The sequence below is a fragment of the Lissotriton helveticus genome, chromosome 3_1 (assembly GCF_964261635.1).
Source record: "Lissotriton helveticus chromosome 3_1, aLisHel1.1, whole genome shotgun sequence".
Lineage (NCBI taxonomy): Eukaryota > Metazoa > Chordata > Amphibia > Caudata > Salamandridae > Lissotriton > Lissotriton helveticus.
This window is the reverse complement of record NC_136061.1, coordinates 1,139,857,971-1,139,879,874: the sequence shown is the minus strand read 5'-3', so window position 1 is coordinate 1,139,879,874 and position 21,904 is coordinate 1,139,857,971. Positions and strand designations below refer to the sequence as shown.

Below are 21,904 nucleotides of genomic sequence, written 5' to 3'. Positions count from 1 at the left end.
GCACTTGTGATTAGGTTCTTGTGCGCACAGGGGACTGGACTTGGCTTACCTCCAGGGCTAAGGTGGTTGAGCCCAAAGCCTGACCAAAAATGGCAGGACTTCTAGAAGCATCAACCATGCTGGTTATCGTTTGTTGATAGAGTTCGACAGAGTTTGATACAGTTCTTGCTTTCATAGCACCTTGGTAACTGTTACATTGACTATCTTAACACACCTTGTAAGTTCATGAGCACCATATTTGGCTAATTGATTTTTTTAGGGTTTCTATCCTAACAGTAAAGTCCCTACAGCGGAAGATTTTCAATTCAATGCACAAATGGTGATTCCATTATGTATGACTTAAAACTAAATAGGAGTGGGGGTGAGGTGGTGGATCAGGGCGAGGATATGAGTTACCAATCTCTGCTTCTAAAATTGCTTGTTTTGCAGATTGTATTTTCTTCCCAAATGAAAAATGTGTTCTCTACTTTTCAGACACTTATTGAAAGCACTATTAAAGGACTGCCACAGAAAGCTCTGGGGTCGCCAGCCTATCAGATGGCCAACATGGATCTTTTGCATGTACGTTGCTTTTTCATTTTCCTAATTGAACAAAATACTGAATACTGTGTTCGGAGTCTACACAAGCCTATTAAAAAAAAAACACAAATGTCCTTGGAAATTGGGGGTTCCTGATTGAATTCAAACTCTTCTGTCTTAGCTTCGGCTTGCCATCTTGATGTTAAACACGGTGGCTGGAATAGACGAGTAGTATCTGTTATTCAGTGCCTCTTTTCTTATTTATAAATGTATTCTGATGCCATCAGTTTCACCATGAATCTAGCAAAATTATGGGTACCAAAGGCTTGAAGAGACTTAATGAATAGCACAGTTTGTAGGCTGAACATTGTCTTTGATTGGCATATGTTTAAACCTATTGCAGGTTTTTAATTTTTGTTTTTTTTAAATATTGCAATATTCCTATATTTGCATAAACTTAGTGCGCCTGCACAGTAGATACTTTTTCTGTTTCTCAGATTTCACTGCAAGAGGGGCACCCCCAAACCAGATACCAGGTAAAAAAGAGTTTCTTGTTTCAAAGTGCTGCAAACCTGAACAGTTTTGGTCATTTTCCATTTTATAACTAGCTTGTTTTGTACATTGTATATACTTGGTATCCTGTTTAAGTTATGTCAGGCTTTCCCCAAGTAGAATGCAATACTTCCAACTAAGAAAATCATTCATCTCCGTATTATTCTTGATTTCAAGTGTTCACTGTTAACGATTAACAAAATCGCCGCTTACATTACTTTGAGTGCTTATAACAATCCAGTTCTGTCCGCAACACTGATCTCCTTAAGACCACAAAAGGAATACTATTTTGTTGTACACTGGGGTTTTATATTTACATATCTCTGAGAATGCAAATCATTGTGGGAATACCACTGCACTCCTTCCTAGTCTTTAAATAGTTAATACAGTTTTCTCAATTTCTTGTTTTTTGAAAACGTTTTTATTTACTGGGAGAAATGTACACAATGTGTATCCTTCACCAGTTTCCTACAAACTTCATTCTAATTCCACGTGCTAAGGCTCTAATCTTGCTGTTATTAGCAGTTGGATGATTAAAGGTCAAGGGGCAATTCATTCAATCTTTGCAGTCACTACCTTATAGTAAAAATGCCTGTTCACGAGTGTATAATGTCGCATTCACTGCATATGTTGGAGGAGATGGCGGGCATGTTAAGTCTCGTGTCTGTTTCCTTTTGGGATTATGTTAGGAAGCAATGCATAACATCAACATGAATTCTCAGCAAGCATGAAATAACCCTTCCCTACTCCAGTGCTGGATTTCTATTTTCCTAGAGCAGTTGAATACAAAGTACATGTACCGGTCTTTCAGGAAAAGGTGCTAGTTACCTCTAGGATGAAGATAAAGACCGTACCAGAAGGTGCCAGACCAGGAATTAGTGAGCTAAAAGAATTAGCAATTGTCATACACTCTGTATTCAAGGCCACTATAATGCCTACTAGCTCTTCAAGGCTGTACGAGATTAGTGATAGTTACCAGCTCGGGGTGGAGATACGAGGACAATTTGGAAAGTTAAGATTGTGTGACACTTCTATAGAAACTCTTAAGATGGTCAACCGTTCCAATGGGGACGCATCAAGGAGCTGACCTGCTGGGTGAATTTTACCAAAGGTGGCAGGTTTGCTGGGATGAGAAAACAGATTGGCAAATACAAGGTATGACTATAGGGAAAATGAAAGCCAGGCACAGATGACATACATAAATGTTGAGTTGAAGGCAGTCAACCAAGATGCAAGTGATTTTATAGGTACAAGCTGCCACTGATTTAGTAGTTTCCTAGCATTGTAATTGAAAGATGCTAACATTGCACATCTGTGTTGTCCATTTTATTGACCTTGAAAGGATGACTGCCTGAATAAGACTTAGCATTTTATCTGCATATTACACCAAGTTTTTGCAGTTAATGTTTACTTCTGAACTATCTTGTTGGTTTCAAATTAGAATGATAAACAAGGACAGATAACTCAAGTATGAGAGTTTTTCTGGAGCAATAAGTGGCTCCTGGGCAATATGTGGCTCCTGGGCAATATCCCTTTGCCACTGGTGTCCAAGGGCCACTATTGTTCCCTTGTTGGCTAATTAAGTTCCTCCCTTTTGACACACAACTTCCAAGTGGTAAACAGCCTGGGCTTAATCAAGGAGATGGCTGGAGATACACTTCAATACATCATACTACAGCACCACAATTCCATATCCATCCACTGTAAGATCTCTGAAAAAGACAGGACTTTTATTAACATCTTAAGTATAAAGAGCAGTTAAAATGATAATTTTATGTACTGCAAGCGCCTTATGGGGCTGAAATCCAATCTCAAAGATTTATTATTTTTAACGCTAGGTGTTTTGATAACTTTTAGCTCTGTTGCCTTTGCTATCCTGAAAGAGAGTGCCTAGGTTTAGGGCTAGCTTCAGAGTATTTACTCCAGTGTTTGCAAACAGTATACATTATTGGGACACATGTGCCAGACAAAGGCCTAAAATGTGAGGGTTGCTGATTTACTGATATCTGACTTGGAAACAGTCAATTGAAGCACTAGCTGCTTATTTCCAGTTAAAATAGAACATGATCCCTTCACCCTAACAAAGAGTTGCACCCAACACTACGAAATAGGTGTTCGAGGCATGTGTGGCTTTAGATACACCTGCTTTGCATACTTCTGCCATCTAGTGTTTGGTATGGATGTGTGCAGTTTGTTTGTCTTCAAATAAGTGTTTTGAGCCACGTGGTAGAGTGACTCTTCCTCTTCGGAAGTGCATGGGCATCGACTCTGTGAGAAAATCTTTTTGCCTTGAAAATGATATGGTTTCAATTGTAGTGCACACTGTCCCTGCCAACCAGGTTCCATATGCTTGTGCTTCTTCCCTGAAACTGTACCACGATTGGCAACTTCATCCCCCTGTAAGTTCCTAATAAATGGTACCCAGGGCATGGGATCTAAAAAGGGTCCCCTAGGGTCCCCTGAAGACCTGTCACTGCAGCTTGCATGCCCTGGTGCAGTCAAAAACGACAAACAATGCACACTGCCTGTGTGCTATGCCAACCAGCACTGCCTAAAGTATAGGTAAGTCACCCCTCTAGCAGGCCTTACAAGCCCTAAGGCAGGGTGCAATATATCTCTGCATGAGCAGGTATACCCTACAATATGTAGGCCTATTCCTTAATATTGTAAGTGCCAAGGAAGCCATGGGGAGTACATGGGCTGGAAACTAACAATTTGAGTTCTCACACGATGATGGCTTCAATGAACCCAGGATTATTTGGTACCAAACACCTCCTCTTAATAAACGCCCACTAATGCCATTGATTGGATCAAGGAGTAAGCTACAAATACCTAGGGGTAATACTGGACCAAAATAACTCTTCAAATCCGCAAATAGAATATTTGCGGAGAAAGGGGGTAACGATCTACTAAGCCATAAAGCCCCTAAAGAAGCTCTTACCAGACCCGACGTTTGACCCTTTGCTAAGGGTTTTGCAAGCAAAACTCCAGCCAACCATTACTTAACGGGAGTGAAGTATTGAAGGGAAAAGACGCAACAACTCTTGACAATATAATATCCAACTCATACCGAGCAATCTTTCAACTCCCCAGAATGGTCTCCCCGGCCCAAATAGGAGTGCAATTTGGGCTACAAAAACAGTCACTTGAACGCATGGGAGCATATGTGAAATGTTGGCATAAAATTTAAGGCGATGAAAAAGGAACCCTGAACGACCAACTATGGATGGAACTTTCCCACCCAGGAAAATCACCAATAAGTCTTTCTCCAGTAATCTATTACACACCTAGGTTTAACAGCTGTGCGACGTCCCGCCGAATTATCTTGCATTAAAAAAAAACATCAAAGGTAACTAGTTTACTATCCGCAAAAGAGGGAAAAAAAATTAGCTAAATGATCGCACGATTGGATGGTCCTACACACATACAAAATGCTAAAACCCCAGCTCTACCTGAAAATGGGATTAAAAATTCATATCAAGGGAAAATTCCTAAGACTCCGACTGGGGGTTGGCCCCTTCAACCAATTTATGTCGCCTTGGGAGAGAACGGGAGGAGTCCAGCTCTGTTGCAGCGGCGTTTTAGACGCAATTCACGTCATATGCACCTGTAATATGTTAAAAGACATAAGGATCACTCCGCTAAAGCCAGCGTTCAAACAGTACGGAGTCAGATCGTGCAGACATGCGGTAATGCTGTGCCTTAACCCTGAACTCGTCCAGTTAAATTGCCGGCTATTTAAATTCTTCGACATAACTGCAAAAAGAATGAAGCACCAGACCGAGCAGCCACACCACTACTCATTACAAGAACCGATTTGAACTTTATAAGCACGTCCACAGTCGAAATAACACTTAGTCAACATGGCTAACGTGCAGAATGTTTTAATAATTTGGGCACTTTTTTTAACGTGATGTAAAATCTCACAAGTGATTCTATCGTTGCTGACAAAAAGCTGGGGATTTTTTATAATGATTTTATCGAAAACTAAGATATTTTACCTTTTTGTATGCAATGGTTTTAATTAATTAAGCATAATAAAATAAACTTAAAACTTAATGCCAGTGTGGGATTTGAGCTATGTACCCAGAGGGCACCTCAGAGGTGCCCCCTGAAAACCTAACAACCATGGTGTAGTCTCTGATTGGATTTAGGCAGCCTGCCACCACCATGCATGTTTCTGAACCTCTTGGTCGAGAGCCTCTGTGGCCAGAATCAAAACACTTCCTGGGTGGAGGTGTCTTACCTCCTCCCCCAGGATGGGCGCAGTGCTCGAGAGGAAAGCTTTAAAGACCTGCCGCCTTTGTAATCCAACCCCAGCCTTTGCTGCAAGCAGCAGATGGCAGTCCCCGCTTTTGGGCAGGAGACCTTGTAGCAAAACTTAGTAAGAATAGGAGGTGCCCCCGCCTTGGCCAACTCCACTCCTTAGGTGCTGGAGGCGAAGAAGAACACATCTTTCAGTGCCAACCATCTTGAAGATGGTAGGACTTATCCAATCAGGGCCAAGGTTATGCCCTTCTCCCACAGTAGGGTGGCATAAAAGTTGGTGTAGACACCCCAGGTAAGGAACCCATTGGTCCCTACCTATTACTCCCCTGTAATGCCCCTAAATCTAGTATTTAGTTGGCTCCTCCAGACCCTGAAATCTGATCTACGATGACCTCAGAAGCCCCGACACCGAAGAGCTGCTTTAGCTCGAGAGAATGTACAGTGACTGACTACAGCCCTGCCTGTCTGCTGCCTTTCGCCTCTTATACAATAAGACTACTTGTCCAGCAGGCCCAGTGACCTCCAAAACCCGGGGAGGACTGCCTGCCTTTAATGAAGACTCTAAATCTCCCATGGACAGCAGACCTGTCAAGAAGAACCATCTACACAGAATTGAAAATTACTGCCCTGAGGAACCGCAAGCTCACCTGTATCTACCTCTGCACCAGACTCCCACGGCCCGAGTGCAAGTGGCCCATCGGTTATGTTAAGGTTCACCAGCGCTTATGAGCACACATCCACTGGGAGGTGAGCCCTGTCAGACTCCATCTTGACACTGGCAGCCTTAATTCGAAGACTCTCCCTGACATTGACCTGCCTGGTAAGCTGTTTTCAGGCGTCTAAGGACACCTGTGCACCCAAATCCCCTGCGCCTTGAAGCCCCTGACAAATGGGTGTCCCTACATCCCCTAGCATCTCTGCTTGTCTTGGCAGCTGTGGGTTTTCTTTGTCTGGCCTGAGCCTGGAGCCTTTCTTCAACCTTTATCTCCCACATTGAATTTCATTGGGCGCCAACCCTGTGTTCGCACTCTGCACTAGGCCCCTCCTGTGCAGTTGAGACTGTGTTCGCACTCTGCACTAGGCCCCTCCTGTGCAGTTGAGACTGTGTTCGCACTCTGCACTAGGCCCCTCCTGTGCAGTTGAGACTGTGTTCGCACTCTGCACTAGGCCCCTCCTGTGCAGTTGAGACTGTGTTCGCACTCTGCACTAGGCCCCTCCTGTGCAGTTGAGACTGTGTTCGCACTCTGCACTAGGCCCCTCCTGTGCAGTTGAGACTGTGTTCGCACTCTGCACTAGGCCCCTCCTGTGCAGTTGAGACTGTGTTCGCACTCTGCACTAGGCCCCTCCTGTGCAGTTGACTGTGTTCGCACTCTGCACTAGGCCCCTCCTGTGCAGTTGACTGTGTTCGCACTCTGCACTACTGTGTTCGCACTCTGCACTAGGCCCCTCCTGTGCAGTTGAGACTGTGTTCGCACTCTGCACTAGGCCCCTCCTGTGCAGTTGAGACTGTGTTCGCACTCTGCACTAGGCCCCTCCTGTGCAGTTGAGACTGTGTTCGCACTCTGCACTAGGCCCCTCCTGTGCAGTTGAGACTGTGTTCGCACTCTGCACTAGGCCCCTCCTGTGCAGTTGAGACTGTGTTCGCACTCTGCACTAGGCCCCTCCTGTGCAGTTGAGACTGTGTTCGCACCCTGCACTAGGCCCCTCCTGAGGGTGTCAGTTTGGTGCTGCCTTGTGGCCTCCCCTTATACTTATCTTCACTCCCTTGAACTCCGTGGACTGCAAGCCCATCTTCATCTGACTGTCTCCCAGTCACCTGGGGTGCCATCTTTAATCTGGGGAGGGCTTGAGGTCATTCACTTCGATCCAAGAAGATGCGAATAACATTTGCAAACTCCCCAGGTGTACTGCAGTTGCACAGTGGCTCTCTACCATGTGGATTTTTTGCAGTCAGCTGCTCATCTTGACCTGTTCTTCTAGGATCCTGAAGTCCGAGCCATGCCAAACTGTATCCTGGTCAGTGCTCTTCACCCTTTACCCCTCCTTTCTCCAACCCAGGTAGACTTCTTAGAATGTTTAACTTCTACTCCATTCAACTAATCTTCAAAATACTTAAAGGGATGATGGTTTAAAAACAATTATTTTACCAGGTTTTTGTTATATGTGGGAACAGAGTTATGAGCTATGCAAAAATCAGTGTTCCTATGGGGTGTTTGCTCTGTTTACATATCTGAGACAGTTTCTCCTCTGTAGTTGAGATCTTGCTCTTAATTTACAGTGCAGAGTGGGGCCCCCTTGCAGTAACAATGCTATAAGTAACCTATTCATTGTATGAGATGACTGAATTTTTTTGTTTTTACTTTAAGACTGGATCCCATAGTATTGCTGAATAGTTAATATTTTTTTCCCCTAGGGAACACCTGCTTTGTTCATAATTCAGCTACTTTTCCATAGTTGTGTCTTGGAACAGTGTGCAGTGGAAGAAAGGTAAGGTTTCTATTCTGTGCATTTTGTAAGCTTGTCGCACTAGTATGTTTTATGTGAGAAATGTTTTAAAAATATGTATCTTCCTGCACAGGTTTTGGATTGTTGTCCCTAATGTAAACAGAATACCAGTTTTGTATTGGAGAACTATTGATAATGGAAAATTAAACTTTAGTAGGTGCCTGTGTTGCTACCACAACACCCACAAAAATGCAAATTAAGATGTTTTGAGGGCATGATCAGCTTTGGACTGGGTGCCCCCCCAGATGATGGATGTACTGCACCACCAATGCGTTCATCTTGAGGAGCACACATGACTAGATGTTGTACACACTGAATAAAGCTTGTTGAACTGAGCTGACTGGATGGAGTCTTTGATCCAGCAGTGGACTGCAAAGGACCTGGCCAACCGCTCCAAACAATTGAGGAGACTACAAACTGCTGGTGGAGAATTTGGCATATCTTGTGCCCCAACCTGACCTGCTGGCATCTGACTGTCCAGGGCAAACCCAATCGCTTTTCTGTTCCAGGTGTCCATGTTGGCTAACCACCAACAGATCTCTTCCGGCGCTTCCCTGGAAAGCGTCACTATGCAGGAATAGGAGAGGCCCTTGCGTAATCTAGCGGCTTTAGGCTGTTACAGGACTCTATAGTGGAGGCGTCCTGGAGGGATTGAGGAAGGCCCACCAGGTAAGCTGTCTACCTTAACAACACCCGCTGCCTGGCTAAGACACATTGCAACTCGTGAATGCTGGCTCTTGGAAATATGTAGGGTCCATGGTAGTATGTCTGTAAGCATTACCCACACATAATCTATTGTTTACTTGTTCTGGGAAGGTATCCCCCATTTTCAACTTGCCTCTAAACAAGGTGTGTGGTTTAAATGCCATAAATTTGGTCTTACTGACGTTCACCTCTAAACGGAGTTTCTCCAAAGCTGCCAACAAATCTTTTCAGGAGATTTTGTAGTCCCTGATCTGATAGACTTCTAACCGCAGATTCCTTCACGTAGAATTATCCCCAGGCGCGAGACTGGATCCGGAAAATCTTTTGCCACAGCATCTCCGCATGCTGTGTGGTCTGGGTATGTGACATCAGCGAGGTCACATGTCCCACCCCGGCGCGCATACATCAGTTTTTTTCCTTTTCGGCGTGCAACGCAGATCCTGTTTGTGCTCTGGGCCTGTCTAGGCCTTTCTCTTTCGCTATTGCGTGTTTGTGGAAACAGTGTGTGAATGCCTTCGGACTTTAAGACCTGCTTGTCTTGTGGACGCCTGATGTCGGCGACGGACCCTCACCACATTTGCATGTGGTGCTTGGGGGAACATCACGACCACCGAATTGCGAGGCGTGCCAGCAGTTGAAGCCGAAGTCGCGGCGCGAGTGCCGGATGAAACTTTTCTCGGCTCGCATGTCCAGATTGGCTTCCTCACCTTGATCAGCTTCTGCTGAATGTTTCGAAGCAGTCGTCCTCGTCCCTCTCGTATGCCGCAAGAGCGTCGTTCACATGTCTGTAAGTGTCGCAGTTTGTACTCGAGGGCTGGTTTCCGGCCTGTTGGGGGGTGTGGGTTCTCCGTGGGTGATGCGGCCCCATGTATCGTCCCCTTATCCACAGTTTCCTGGTGAGGGGGCGTCGAGAGCCCAGATGGGGACATATGCGGCGGCTTTGCAGGTCTCGTTGGCTCCACCTCCTCCTCCTCCTCCTCCTCCTCTTCCTCCTCCTCCTCTTCCTCCTCCTCCTCCTCCTCCTCCTCCTTCCCCTCCTGGGACGTTGGCGGATCCCTTGCGTTGTGCGGGGCCCTCCGTGGCGTCTCCGGCGCCGAGTGGCTCAGCTCCAGGCTTGGAGGATGTGGTGCCGTTGGGGTGCTGCCCTTCGGGGGTCCCTCCGTCGGACCACGGCGCATCTGTTTTGCCGCAAACTCCTGCGGGAGTCCCTGTGGTGTTGCGGAAGGTCGCCGGGGCTCGGGTCGCATCCCCGAGCCCCTCTCGGCCCTATGGACAGGCGGCGATCTTGACTGAGGCCGAGGTGACACCTCTTCGGTGCCGGCAGCTGCTGGCCCTGGTGGTGCCACAGGGATCAGCGGACCCCCATCATCCCATCATGGGTCGAGGCTGGCGGGGGACCCCACATCCCTCCCCGTGCCCCTCTCGTCTCTCCACGCAGGCGGCTGCCTTGTCGGAGGTAGTCGGCCTTGGCGGCGCCAAAGGGGTCGGGGGGCCCCTCTCGTCCTCTCATGGGTCGAGGCTGGCGGGACTCCTTGTCACTCCCCGGGTCCCTCTCGTCCCTCCACGCAGGCGGCTGCCTCGTTGGAGGTTGAGTCTGCACCGTTCCAGCGCCGTCCCTTAGCCACCTCTGCTCCGGCCCAGCCCCAGTCTCCTGCGCCATGTGGCGAGGCGGACGCCTGTCCGGCATCTCCTTTGGCGCTGGACGACTACTATGTCCTGCCTCAAGTTGCGGACTCTACGGTGCCAGACATGTGCCAGTTTGTGGACTCTTATTCGGACACCTCCTCTTCACCAGAGGTTGGTGCGCCTGCTGGTGTCGTCCTCGCCGGAGACGGGCTGCCGCGTCATGGCTTTTTCCCTGACGTCCTCAGAGGACTGCTCTTTGCTGCGGTTTTTGCCAGAGGAGCCACAGGTCCCCCACTCCACGGCCCCCTTCCTCCCTTTCAGACCTGGCTCTTCCCAACTCAGGTGGGCTTAGGGAATGAACGCCTTACCTTGCAGCCGTCGCCTACGGAGGAGCTGCTTTACCCACCGCAGGGCCCTCCAGAGGCGGGTGCGGCCTTCACTTGAGCTTTTTCCACGGCTGTGGGGATTTTGCGCATGTGTGATCCGGCTGCCCATTTCCCTGCGGATCATCTTCTGGAAGTTCTCCACCAGGGCTCTGGTGGGAGGGAGCTGCTGCTTCCCTTTGAGGGTTCACTTCCTCCTCCTGTTCCTCTTCCACTTCCTCCTCCTCCTGTTCCTCTTCCACTTCCTCTTCCTCCTGTGTGGGATGAGATGGTCCTGGAGTTCTTGTTCCTTTTCGGGTGCAGTCTGTCCATGCGTGGCGCTGGACGGTTCTTCCTGGGGGACCATGAGCTGCCTTTTTCGGCTTCCACCTGCTTACTGCGGGCGGAGCCGTACTATCTGGACTTTGCCTTCTGGCTGTGTTGGGCTCGGCTGCCCTTCACTGGGTGTGTTTCCGGTGGAGGGAGGCTTGCCTTTTATCTGCCTCTTCTCCTTGGAGTCTCTAGGTTGCTCTTCTTCGGTGCTCCTCTTCATTTGACCTTGGGTGGAAGATTTGTTGTCCTGTATGGGTGTAGGGTGCTTTGGCCTCCTTTTCGCCTGCCTTGTTTCCTCTGCTGAGCGAGGATAGGCTGCCTCGTCTCTTCTTTCCCTCAGCCCCTCCGGGGTTGGTGGTCTTCTGCTTGCATGAGGGACGGGGCTCGTCGGCTTGTCTTTGGAACTCAGCCCCTGTGTGACCCTCTGTTATGACCAGCCTGGTGGGGGGTCCTCTCGCAGACCCTCCTTCCCTTTGGGTGTGGCTGTGGTATATTTTCTACGTAAAGGAATCTGTGGCTAGTAGTCTCTGAGATGTACTCGTTACTTACCTTCGATAACTAGGTATCTGGTAGAGACTATTCTAGCTGCAGATTCCTTCACGGCCCGCCCTTCCACCCCGTTCTGCAAGGACCCTTTGGCTTGGTCTTCTGCATTCGCCTCCCTGTGGGTGGCTGTCTTCAGTGCGTGCGTTCTGTCGTTCTTTTCTGGCAGGATGTTCGTCCTGTTTATTTGTTCCTTCCTCCCTTTTTGGTGCTTTGAAGGATCGGTCTGTAGGTACTTCTAGGCCTATGTGTTCTAGTTGCCCAAGGTTGGCCCCCTCCCGCCCTCAACCACCCCCCCTCCCTCTGCACGCAGAGATACTGTGGCAAAAGATTTCCCGATCCAGTCTCGCGCCTGGGGATAATTCTACGTGAAGGAATCTGCTGCAAGAATCTTCTCTACCAGTTACATCGTTACTGAAGGTAAGTAACGCGTACGTCTGGTCTACACCAGTCAGCCAGCACACTAGTAGTCTAAATATTTTCAGGGGGCACCTATAAGGTATCCTCTGGGTGCATGTATTAATAAAATCAATACTGAAATCCGTGTGGGTTTATCAATACGAGATGTTTGATACCAAACATATCTAGTTTCACTGAAGCCATCATGTAGCTGGGAAACTCAAATAAGAGTTTCCGGCACATATACTCAAAATGGCATCCCTGTTACTTGTAATATCTGATAAGCAACTTGTACATCACAGGAGCTTATCTAATCATGCAGATATGTCCACATATGTAGTATATTGCACCCTGCCTTAGGGATGCAAGGCTTGATGTAGGGGTGGCTACCTATACTGTGTGCAGTGTGTGCAGGTATGGCACACAGGATTTGTGCCATGTCCTTTTCACTTTTCTCTGCACCATGGCACGCAGCCTGCGATAGCAGTTTGCATTTTGGTGCTGAGGGTCTCCTAGGATGGCACTATGTGCTGCGGCCCTTAGGGACCTTCTTTAGGCTCCTTATTCAATGTACCAATGTACCAGAGGTGCCATTTACTAGGGACTTGCAGGGAGTGTTAAAAGTATTACCAATTGGGGAGACAGTTGTACAGTTTTAGGCATATGGATCTGGTACTGAGAATATAGATAACAGAAACTCAGTGCCCTTCTGTCAAATTTGCACAGATAACCACACTAACAGAAAGAAAGGGGTAGGAGGAATATATGTCCCACGTCGTCCTCCTATGCCATAAGCGCACAACAAAAAAGTAGGACTCTTGTAGCTGGATCGCTATAATCTATTGAGGTCCCAGGGAGAATAACCAGGTGTCTGAAACTTTCATCACACACAGCAAGCTGTGTCATGCTTCATCATAGGGTTGCTAACACACCTCTGTGCTCGCCAACGCTGGAGATGGAGCAATGGGGAGGGGGAAGACAATACAACACATAAAGAAAATACAATACACGTGATGAAAATGTGAATAAAGGTGCAGAAATAGTGATGTAAAAATGGATCAAAGGATGTCCTCAATCTAGCTTTAATTATGGACTCCCTTGCCCAGAATAAAAAGGAAAAGGTAAAAATTTGACCAGTGGATGAAGGTATGGTGAACTATAATGAATCACCTACCCCCCCCACTCTGCAAGCAAACATCGACCTCTTTCAGCCGAATAAAAGATTCAGTTAATCGGCTTTCTTCAGGAATTCTTAAGGAAGAAAAGCTCCCATGGGTACTTCCCCTACCTCCTTAGTCCAGGAGCAGGGAATAGGCACCCCTTTCCAAGGAATACGCCCTACAAATGTGTTGAGATGGTTTCTGTGGGGAACCTAGTTTATTGAAGTTCAACACTCGAACTGGCGGGGGAGTGAGAACAACTCCCTATAGTCAAACTTTAGTCAATGTAAGTTGTTCGCTCCCAAATGGTCCCTCCGGTCGCCGTGCACAGATACCAGGCAAAAAGTGGGGGTGACAATGTCAACAAGCATTTGGGAAGCCAGTAGGTCGCTGCAATCCAAGACCTTTTGTGTATGGCTCTGGGGCTATTTTTATTGATACACACAAATGCATTAACATTTCCAACGCCTATAGCTCTGATTGCTGAGACAGTTTCGCTTTGCCAATGCTTTTTATCAGTTTAAGTCTGAGTAAGCGTGTTCACTTCATTGACACAATGCACAACACATACATATGAAGATTTTACAAGTGGAAATTGGGAGATGTTGAAAAAGCAGTTGGTGGAGTGCATTTTCCCAATTGTCATACATTGGATCTGAGGCAATTTCAAACCGAAGACAGGTAAAATAAAGCCATTTTGGCTCCAACATTTGGGTTTTCAGGAATACTCAAGTCAGTTAGTAGGTGTAAGTCGGGACCACAGCCCAAAAAGTCCCTTAACTACGTTTGTGGCAAATATAAAAAGACCGGAGTATTGAAAGTAAGTAAAGAGATGAAGGAAACAACCAAGAGGCTGCTGGATAACTTGGCTAGATACGTAACCGGGGAAAGAATCACCTAAAACTAGTAGGAGTGTAGGGCATCTTATATCCTTCACCCCCTTGCTCCTAGTATCATTGTAAGAGTTTCCAGTTCTTTAGATCTACTTTGGTCTCCCGATTAACCCAGAAGTCCGAAGGCAGTGGTGTTTCTGCAGAACATAGCAGGATTTAGCCATGATAAAGTACATTTAATTTTTTACTTGTACTAATCTGGTTGTAGAGCGCATGAGTTACAGGAAATTCACAAGCCTGACCCCTTAAGTGTGCCTGCTCAGGCGCTCACGTCACGTGACTGCTGCATGGCAGCCTAACGTCACGTGACTGCTCCATGGCAGCCTAAATGGAAGTCACTTTTCCCAATTTCTCACGTCTGCTGCAGCAGTCTTGTAGAGCCAGGCTGGTACATTGTGGGTTTGAGAGTAAGGTATTTGTGATATATTTGTTTTAACTTATTTTGTTGGCGTCCGTGACCAGCTTGTTGGTATTAAGAAAAATGTTGGGCAGTTTACAGCGTGGTAGCAGGGGATAGTGGTTAAATAATTAAATTAATGCAAAGGACATACATACACTGCATAGCTAACAAATACCCAGTCAGCTCAGCACTAGAGCCGAGACCTAAAAAGAGGCACTTTCCAACAGACGTTGATGTATAATGATACTGGGTGTTACTGGTGTGCTGGCCACCAAGACAAGTGCCTACTGCTGCTAAAAAGCCAGCACCTTATTTGACTTACTCTAAATGTTTCTATATATTAGCAACAGGTTAACAATACATGAGTTGTGCCAACACATTGATGCCTTCTTCAAACATCAAAACTTGACTTTCCCATATTGGAAATATTTTCTGTAGCTGTAGATTTCAGAAAAACCCACTAAACTTTTAGCAAAACAGTAGCTTGACTTATTTCTAGTTCTTGGTTTCAAACTTTCCTTAATGGATGTATAATTCAGGTGGTGGTGTCCTCTTGATGTGTAACTTTTGCTGCTATTCTTCGTGGTTCTCGTGTCTCCTTTGGACACTCCTATGATGGAACAACATTTTCATGCAACACCTTTTCCAATCCTTGCTGCCTTCGAGAACCCTGCCTCTTCCATGATGCAGCCAGTGGAAGTGAAGGAAATGTGCGAGTATTTTGGAGACTTTACATCCTCCAATAGACCTTCAAAACGGTCTGAACGACCAACTGCTGCTGTGCAGCCTTCTGTAGCTGTTCAGCATCTTTCTTGCCTTGAAAGCAAATTGTGTGGTTAATCCTGTGTGAAGTTGCTAGCCTACAAAGGTATCCTCTGGTTACTTTTTCACCTTCAATGCAAGGGCTTGCTTGCCGGCAGGAATGACAGTGAAAGGCTTATGCATTAAAGATTACTACTATGTATATTTTAAACTCATTTTACATTGTATGTTGGTTTAATGTTATGACTAGCCTATTAAAATATACATATAAAGACAGAAATTGTTTCTTTTCTAGGCATTCTTTTTGTGTTTAGACACTAGAGAGGTATTTCTTTGTGGTGAGGTGGTTTTGTACTCCCTGCATGGAGGCAGAAATATTATTTTAATTTGATTCTGATGTCTTTGTCTAAGGTAAGTACATATTAATGTAATAGGGCAGCTTAGTCCTTGCTTAACTTTGCTGCAAGGAAATGCAGGCCCAACTGCGGATCTTAACAGCTTAAAATTGGAATGTAATCTAAGCAAATTTTCTGGAAACGGATTCATAATAGCCATTGGAGACAAATGTTTTTCTCTTGTCAATCTATTTGATTTAGACCTCAAAATCAAAGTTTAGAGCCGGATACTGAACTGCTTTCTTTCCTCAAACCTAAACCTACCTTAATCAAAGACCTTCTTTGGTCAACAGGCTCTATTAATTGGGTCTTTTAATTTGCATTGCTAGGTTCTTCATATGCTTGGAAACCCTTGTGAGCTGTGTTCTGTCTGGCCCAACATCTCCTCTAGCATTTAGTGAATCAGTTGTTGGCGTCATCGGCATGCAAGCCAAGCTGCTGGAAAACAAGGAGCACGTCTGGAGAATGTGGAGCATTGTAGTTAATCCATTAACTGAGAAAATTAGTCAGGTACAGAATTTTCTTTTCTTCCTTAATGCACACTTTTTGCTCCCTTGCTGGTTAATTTTACAGGTTTTGAATCCATTACTATGTGGGATCTGGCACACATTTTTGTTGCAATGTCATTACAATTGTAGTGCTGCATACCACCTTTCTGGTATGTCTAACTTTGTGAATGAAAGTAACTCATTTGCAGTACTTATTTTAATGGTACTCTGTGGTACTCAATTTATTGACTTCAAAAAGGTGGAGTCTACCTTGTAAGGGTTTTTACTTGGGACCCAATCGCTGGAGAGATCGACAGTGACCGCAAAGTCACGGAGGCATCTTGGTGACAATTCATTTCAACAGCCATTGAACATGTGTACAGCTTCGATAGTACCAAGGCAATACCTCTTTTCTTGTAGCTCGAGTAAAAAGTATGAAGTTAAGTGCACACAATAGCATAACTGTTGTAAGCGGTATCTCTCAGAACCTGGAAGGCTTAAGCATTTGTTTGACAACTAGTGAGAATCAACAAATACAAAGCCAGTCATAAACCACTAATGAGAGGTTCCAGAGGTTTCTACAATTTGCACTACTATGGCCTACCTAGAAACCCCTTGTAAGGGGTACCTATGGTATCAAGGGCATGGTAGCCATGGAAAGGCCTCTAAGGGCCGTAGCATGTATTATGCCAGCCTCATAGACCTCGCACCACAAACCTGCCACTAATGCAGCCTGCAAGTTTTGGTTCAGCTAAAAGTGAATTGTCGACGTGGCACACATCTGCGTGTCCTGCCTACTCGCCACTTCCAGATGGCAGGCACCCTCCAATTGGGGAAGGTGCCTCCCCCAAGTGGGTTGAGCACCCTAAGGGTGTAGTCACCCTAAGGACAGTGGCCCATTGGCTACTACCTCGAGACCCCAAAAATGCCCCCTAAATACAGTATTTGGGGGGCAGCCCTGAATACAGAAGCTAGGTTTCACTTGACAAGATGGACCCAAGAGCTGTGCTACAGAAGATGACGTCAAAAACTTCTTTGGCCCCAGCCCTACCGGCCTATCCCCTGCAAGCTGAAACCGACATGTCCTGCAGCAAACAGCCTTCAGGAATCCCAGAGACCTGCCCTGCCTTCCAAAAGAACTCTGATCTTCTGTGGACACCGGAGTTGTACAACACCAAGCCAGGACTCCAGATCCAGCTGGATCTGCAAGTCCTCACCACTCTGCACCTGACGCCTACGGCCTGTGCTAGTAGCCCAACACCCCAGCAAGGCCCCCCTGGCCAACCAGACCTGTGTTCCAGCATTGGACGACCTTCTCCTCGATGCCATCAGCCTTATCCTGAAGGGTCCCCCCGACCTCAACCGGTGAGAAGAACCAGACATGAAAAGACACCCCTGCACCCGCAGCCCCAGTGTCCTGTGGTGCCTGACTGAATGTGTCCAGCAACTCTTCAATTTCATCCTCCAGTTGTTGGTTCCCTTTGTCCATTCTTCTGGCTCCAGCCTGCAGTTCTTTTCTGCGACCGACATCCTTTGTAGGAAAGCACTGGGCTCCCGACACCTCTTGAGCACCCTGCCTCCCCTGCTCCGCTGGTGGTGTGGACTTGGTGCTAACACGGGACCCCCTTTGCCCTGACCTTAATCCCAGGAGCTTGGCTTCCAAGACCGAGCTGCAGTGGTTAATTTGTAAAAAAAAAATTATGTTTGTGCTTTCGTCAGGAGGAAGCTTGCACCAGCACATTTCTCCTGTAACACTGCCTAAAACAGAGCCAACAACTAACTAGGAATTGGGACGAGGATGAGGCCTAATGGCCAGAGCTGCCGACTTTGGAGCTGGGGAACCAAGTTTTGAGTTTTGGCTTCGGCTCAACATCCTGTGATTCAAGGCCAATCACTTAATCTCCATGCCTCTCAAAAAAGAGTTTGAATTTATAGTGCCGGTGCTGAACACCAGAAACCACAGGCTCAAATTAAGCACTGCCCTAGCCCCATTGGCACCCTGCACTCTGCTCCCGGCCACACTAGTGCTACTGGTAGTGCCCCTTTAGTGCCAACCTGAACCTTGCTTCTACCCCACCGCCCCCTTCTCCCCAAACTTCTCATCCCAAAACGTTTACCTACTTGTAAACCTAACACTTCGTTTTTCTCCATAGGATTGTATGGTGTTGTTTTTTCTGGTTTTGTATTGCACCAAATGAAACTTGGTGCCTTTCAAAGAAAGAACCTATTTACTGATGTCCTGTGTTCCTTAAGCTGTTAATAATTTGTTTCATGCCAAACTAGAAAAGGAACTACCAAGTAATCTAAAAGTAATACAGTTTTTGTGAAAAGCTTGCAACAGTTTCTCAACTGCAAAAGTAATTTTACTGTTCCTTCAAAACCTGTCTTCACTGTATTTTGAAAAGTACCATTGTATGAAAAGTATAAAGTACCTGCTACTATTCAATTCAAGGATTCTTTATTCGATGATTAAAAATCACCATAAAAGCACATACATATACACATGATTAAAAAAAAATTCATTAAATCATTATCAGAATCCTAATTATAATAATTATTTATACATATAACAAAAAAGAAAAAGAGGATTTGACCTTTTAAAAGAAGACAAATAACAGTTTAAGGAATCATTCCTCTCCTCTGGTTACCCTTAATCGGACCGCCACTTTAATAAAATTCATTATACAACACAATGTTAAAGGATCAGATGCTTTCTGTAAATAGATTAAGGCCTCTCTAGCATGTTTCAGTTTGGCATGTTTTAAAATTTTCACTAAAAATCTACGCCTGGGCATTGAGTACAAAGGACACAGGAGTACAAAGTGAAGGGAATCCTGCGGAGACCTGTTGTCGCAACTGCAGGTTCCTTTCTGCTCAGTTGTGGTTAAAAACCCTGCTGGTGATGCCAATAAATACGGAAGTAGATTTAATCGAAAACGGCACATCAGAAATCTGTCCTGAGCATTATGCATGAGGTACAAGTATGGCTCCATTCCCTCGGTGCTCTTAACCAGGTTATGAGCCCTCACAGTCTTTTTGGGCCCTTCAGCCTCAGCTCTCTGTTGTGCTTTTTGATCTAAAAAAGCTTTTTTTACTAACGCTTTGTGCTGGGATACAATTGCTACCGGGTCAGTGAAAAGGTTCCTGTAGCCAAGAGCCTCTAAGGTACTCTTTACATAGTTGAGCCATGGGATTCTCATACATTTGTCTCTTTCTAAGCAATCATTTAGAATTTCCCTGCTCCGAGACGCCCCGGGGTTGACCCACATTTTTAACCAGGCCACTATTGGTCTAAGTTTTACCAGATCTTCTAGGTAGGGCCTCCCTAGTTCCCTGTGTACTATAAAGCCCGCGGTGCTTGGGGGTACTCTCAAGAGGGTTCTTAAGTATTTATTTTCTTCCCGCTGTATTTTCATGGTGTTGACAAAGCCCCATACCTCTGCCCCATAGATCACTTTGGAGCAGTATATGGAGCTATACAGGTTCATCACCTGTTCAGGGCTCCATCTACCTACCCTCCTACCATAGCTTGCAATAGCGCCATTAGTAGCAATCATTTTGCAACAGCGCTCCTCAACCAGGGAATTAAATTGTAAAGACCCGTCAAAAATTAGACCTAGATAGGAAAATGTTTTGACCTCTTCTATTTTATGGTTTCCTATCGTATACGTAAATTTGGTGCATGGTTTGTTACCAGCCAACAACACATATGATTTACCCAAATTGACAAAAAGATCTAAAGAGCCCATAAACTTAACAAAGCCATTGATCAAAATCTGTAAGCTCCTAGGCGTACGTGCAAGCAGGACCGTGTCATCTACGTAAAGCAGTACGGGAATATGACGCAACCCTACCCTTGGGTAATCTGTCTTTAAATTTAACAAAAACTGCTCCAGGTTATTTATATAGAGTGAAAATAAAAATGGGGCAAGAATACAGCCTTGCCGTACCCCACTCTTACAAGGAAATGAGTCGGTCAACCCACCCTCCCTATTAAATCAGACTTTTGCGGAGGTATCACTATGGAGTTCCCTTAAAATGTTAATTAGGCCAACCTCAATCCCCATAAGAGACATCATGACCCAGAGTTTCTCCCTATTTACATGATCGAATGCCGCTGCCAAGTCCATGAACCCCATATAAATGGCTTCATTGCTGGCCATGGTGTATTTGGCAGTCAGCATGTAGAGGGTCAGGCATTGGTCACTGGTGGACCTCCCCGTCCTGAATCCATACTCAGTGTCCGAAAAGATGTTATTTTCCTCGGTCCACTCGGACAATCTATTGAGGATCGCCCTTCCCAGGAGTTTGGCAGACACATCAATCAAGGAAATCGGGCGATAACACTGGGGATCGTCCTTGTTGCCCTTCTTAAAAATAGGGACGATTATGGCCTTTGACCAGGACGGCGGCAAACCACAAGTAATGGCGGTATTTATGACCCTAGTCATTATGGGGGCCCACAGTTCTACACAGCTCAGAAACAAATCAGGGGGGATCCCGTCCGGGCCAGGGGCTTTGTTTTTTGTCAAGCCCTCTATTCCAGCAGTGATCTCCTTAATGGAAAACACTACTGTAGTGCCCTGGTGTGGGGTCCCTGCATGCTCTTCAGTTGTTCCTGGCTCGTGATTGTACAGCCCCTTGTAATGAGAGACCCATTGTTCTGGTAGGATGTTTGATCCTATCTCCGGGGCATTACATTCCTGGAAAGTTGGTTGATTGATAATTTTCCAGAACCCGGCCATGTCCCTATTTTCCCCCGCTTCTCTTAGGTCTGCCCACGCTTCTCCCTGTAGAGCTAATTTCCTCCTCTTAGTCTCCCTCTTATATTTGTTCCTACACATAGCAATTTGTAGGATATCCCTTGGTTTGTTTTCGAGGCTGCTTTTGAGCTCCCTCAAAGCCTTTGAGCAATCTCTATCAAACCAACGTGGGTTACACTGGTTCCTTATGGGCGCGCTAGTTTTTAATAGACCGTCTATAAGGTCAGCAATCTGACCAAATGCTTCAAGCAACCGAGGACCTTGTACACCCATGTCTAAACAGTCATCCATGGCGGGTTTACCAGAGTCCATCAAGGATTTATAGAAGGTTTCCCCGTCTATTTTGGACCACCTTAGTCTCCTTCCCTGGTCTGTTACCTTCTCAGTGATTGTGCCTTGGTATCTGTTTCTTGGACCCGCCAGATGCAGCAACCCCAATACAAGGGGATTGTGGTCACTAAAAGTGCTCCATTCTATCCCTACGCTGATGACTCTATTTATTAAAAGTCTAGAAACTAAAATGTAGTCAATAAAAGAGGAGCATCCTCTACCCTTAAATGTTGGTGGTAGGCTGCCATCGCTCTGCACACCCATCATATTAATAGTGTGCTCTAGATTGTGGTTGAGAAGGAGTTTACTAAAAGCTAGACCATCCGGCGTATGGGAGAAATGCGGCCCTTTCTTTACGGGGCAATGAGACCATTCTGCATCTATTGGGACCAATGCCGAGCATAGGTGACGGTTAAAGTCTCCCATGACCAGTAGAGCAGGTACCTGTCCCGCTTTCCTAGCTATAATTTCCTGACCCAATCTGTCATCCAGTTCTCCTACAAATGAGGTATGGTCTCCCCCTACCCCATTGTTGTAGATATTGAAAACAGTTAGTCTTAGCCCCTTCCCATTAAACCGTGCTGCTTGTATAGCATGTGAATTCCAGTCCGTAATGGACCAGCTGCCCGGAAGGTTTAGATCTACATATATAGATAGTCCTCCCATGGCTCTCCCCGATCTCGTTTTTTGCGCCGGGACGAAGAAACATTTATACCCCTGAATATGGAAGTTGCTATTATCAAGGGTCCATGTCTCCTGGAGGCTAATTATATGAAAGTTGCTAATATAGTTGCGCCACTCTTTGTTGTTAAATTTGGCTGCCAAGCCTGCTATATTCCAGGAAATAGCTCTCATTACGACATGAACATGCTCTATTCCCCCACTGAGCCCAATTAGTTC

General features: G+C 46.0%; 1 protein-coding gene across 2 annotated transcripts in view; it reads left to right on the top strand.

Annotated features, from left to right (window-relative positions):
• Positions 1 to 21,904, top strand: part of RIF1 (replication timing regulatory factor 1) — a 357,947-nt gene that overhangs the window by 96,260 nt on the left and 239,783 nt on the right. For both annotated transcript variants that reach the window (XM_078681750.1, XM_078681748.1), the window contains exons 15-17: positions 475 to 561; positions 7,754 to 7,827; positions 15,753 to 15,933. In XM_078681750.1, the coding sequence (XP_078537876.1) occupies positions 475 to 561; positions 7,754 to 7,827; positions 15,753 to 15,933 (342 nt within the window). The remainder of the gene's footprint in view (positions 1 to 474; positions 562 to 7,753; positions 7,828 to 15,752; positions 15,934 to 21,904) is intronic.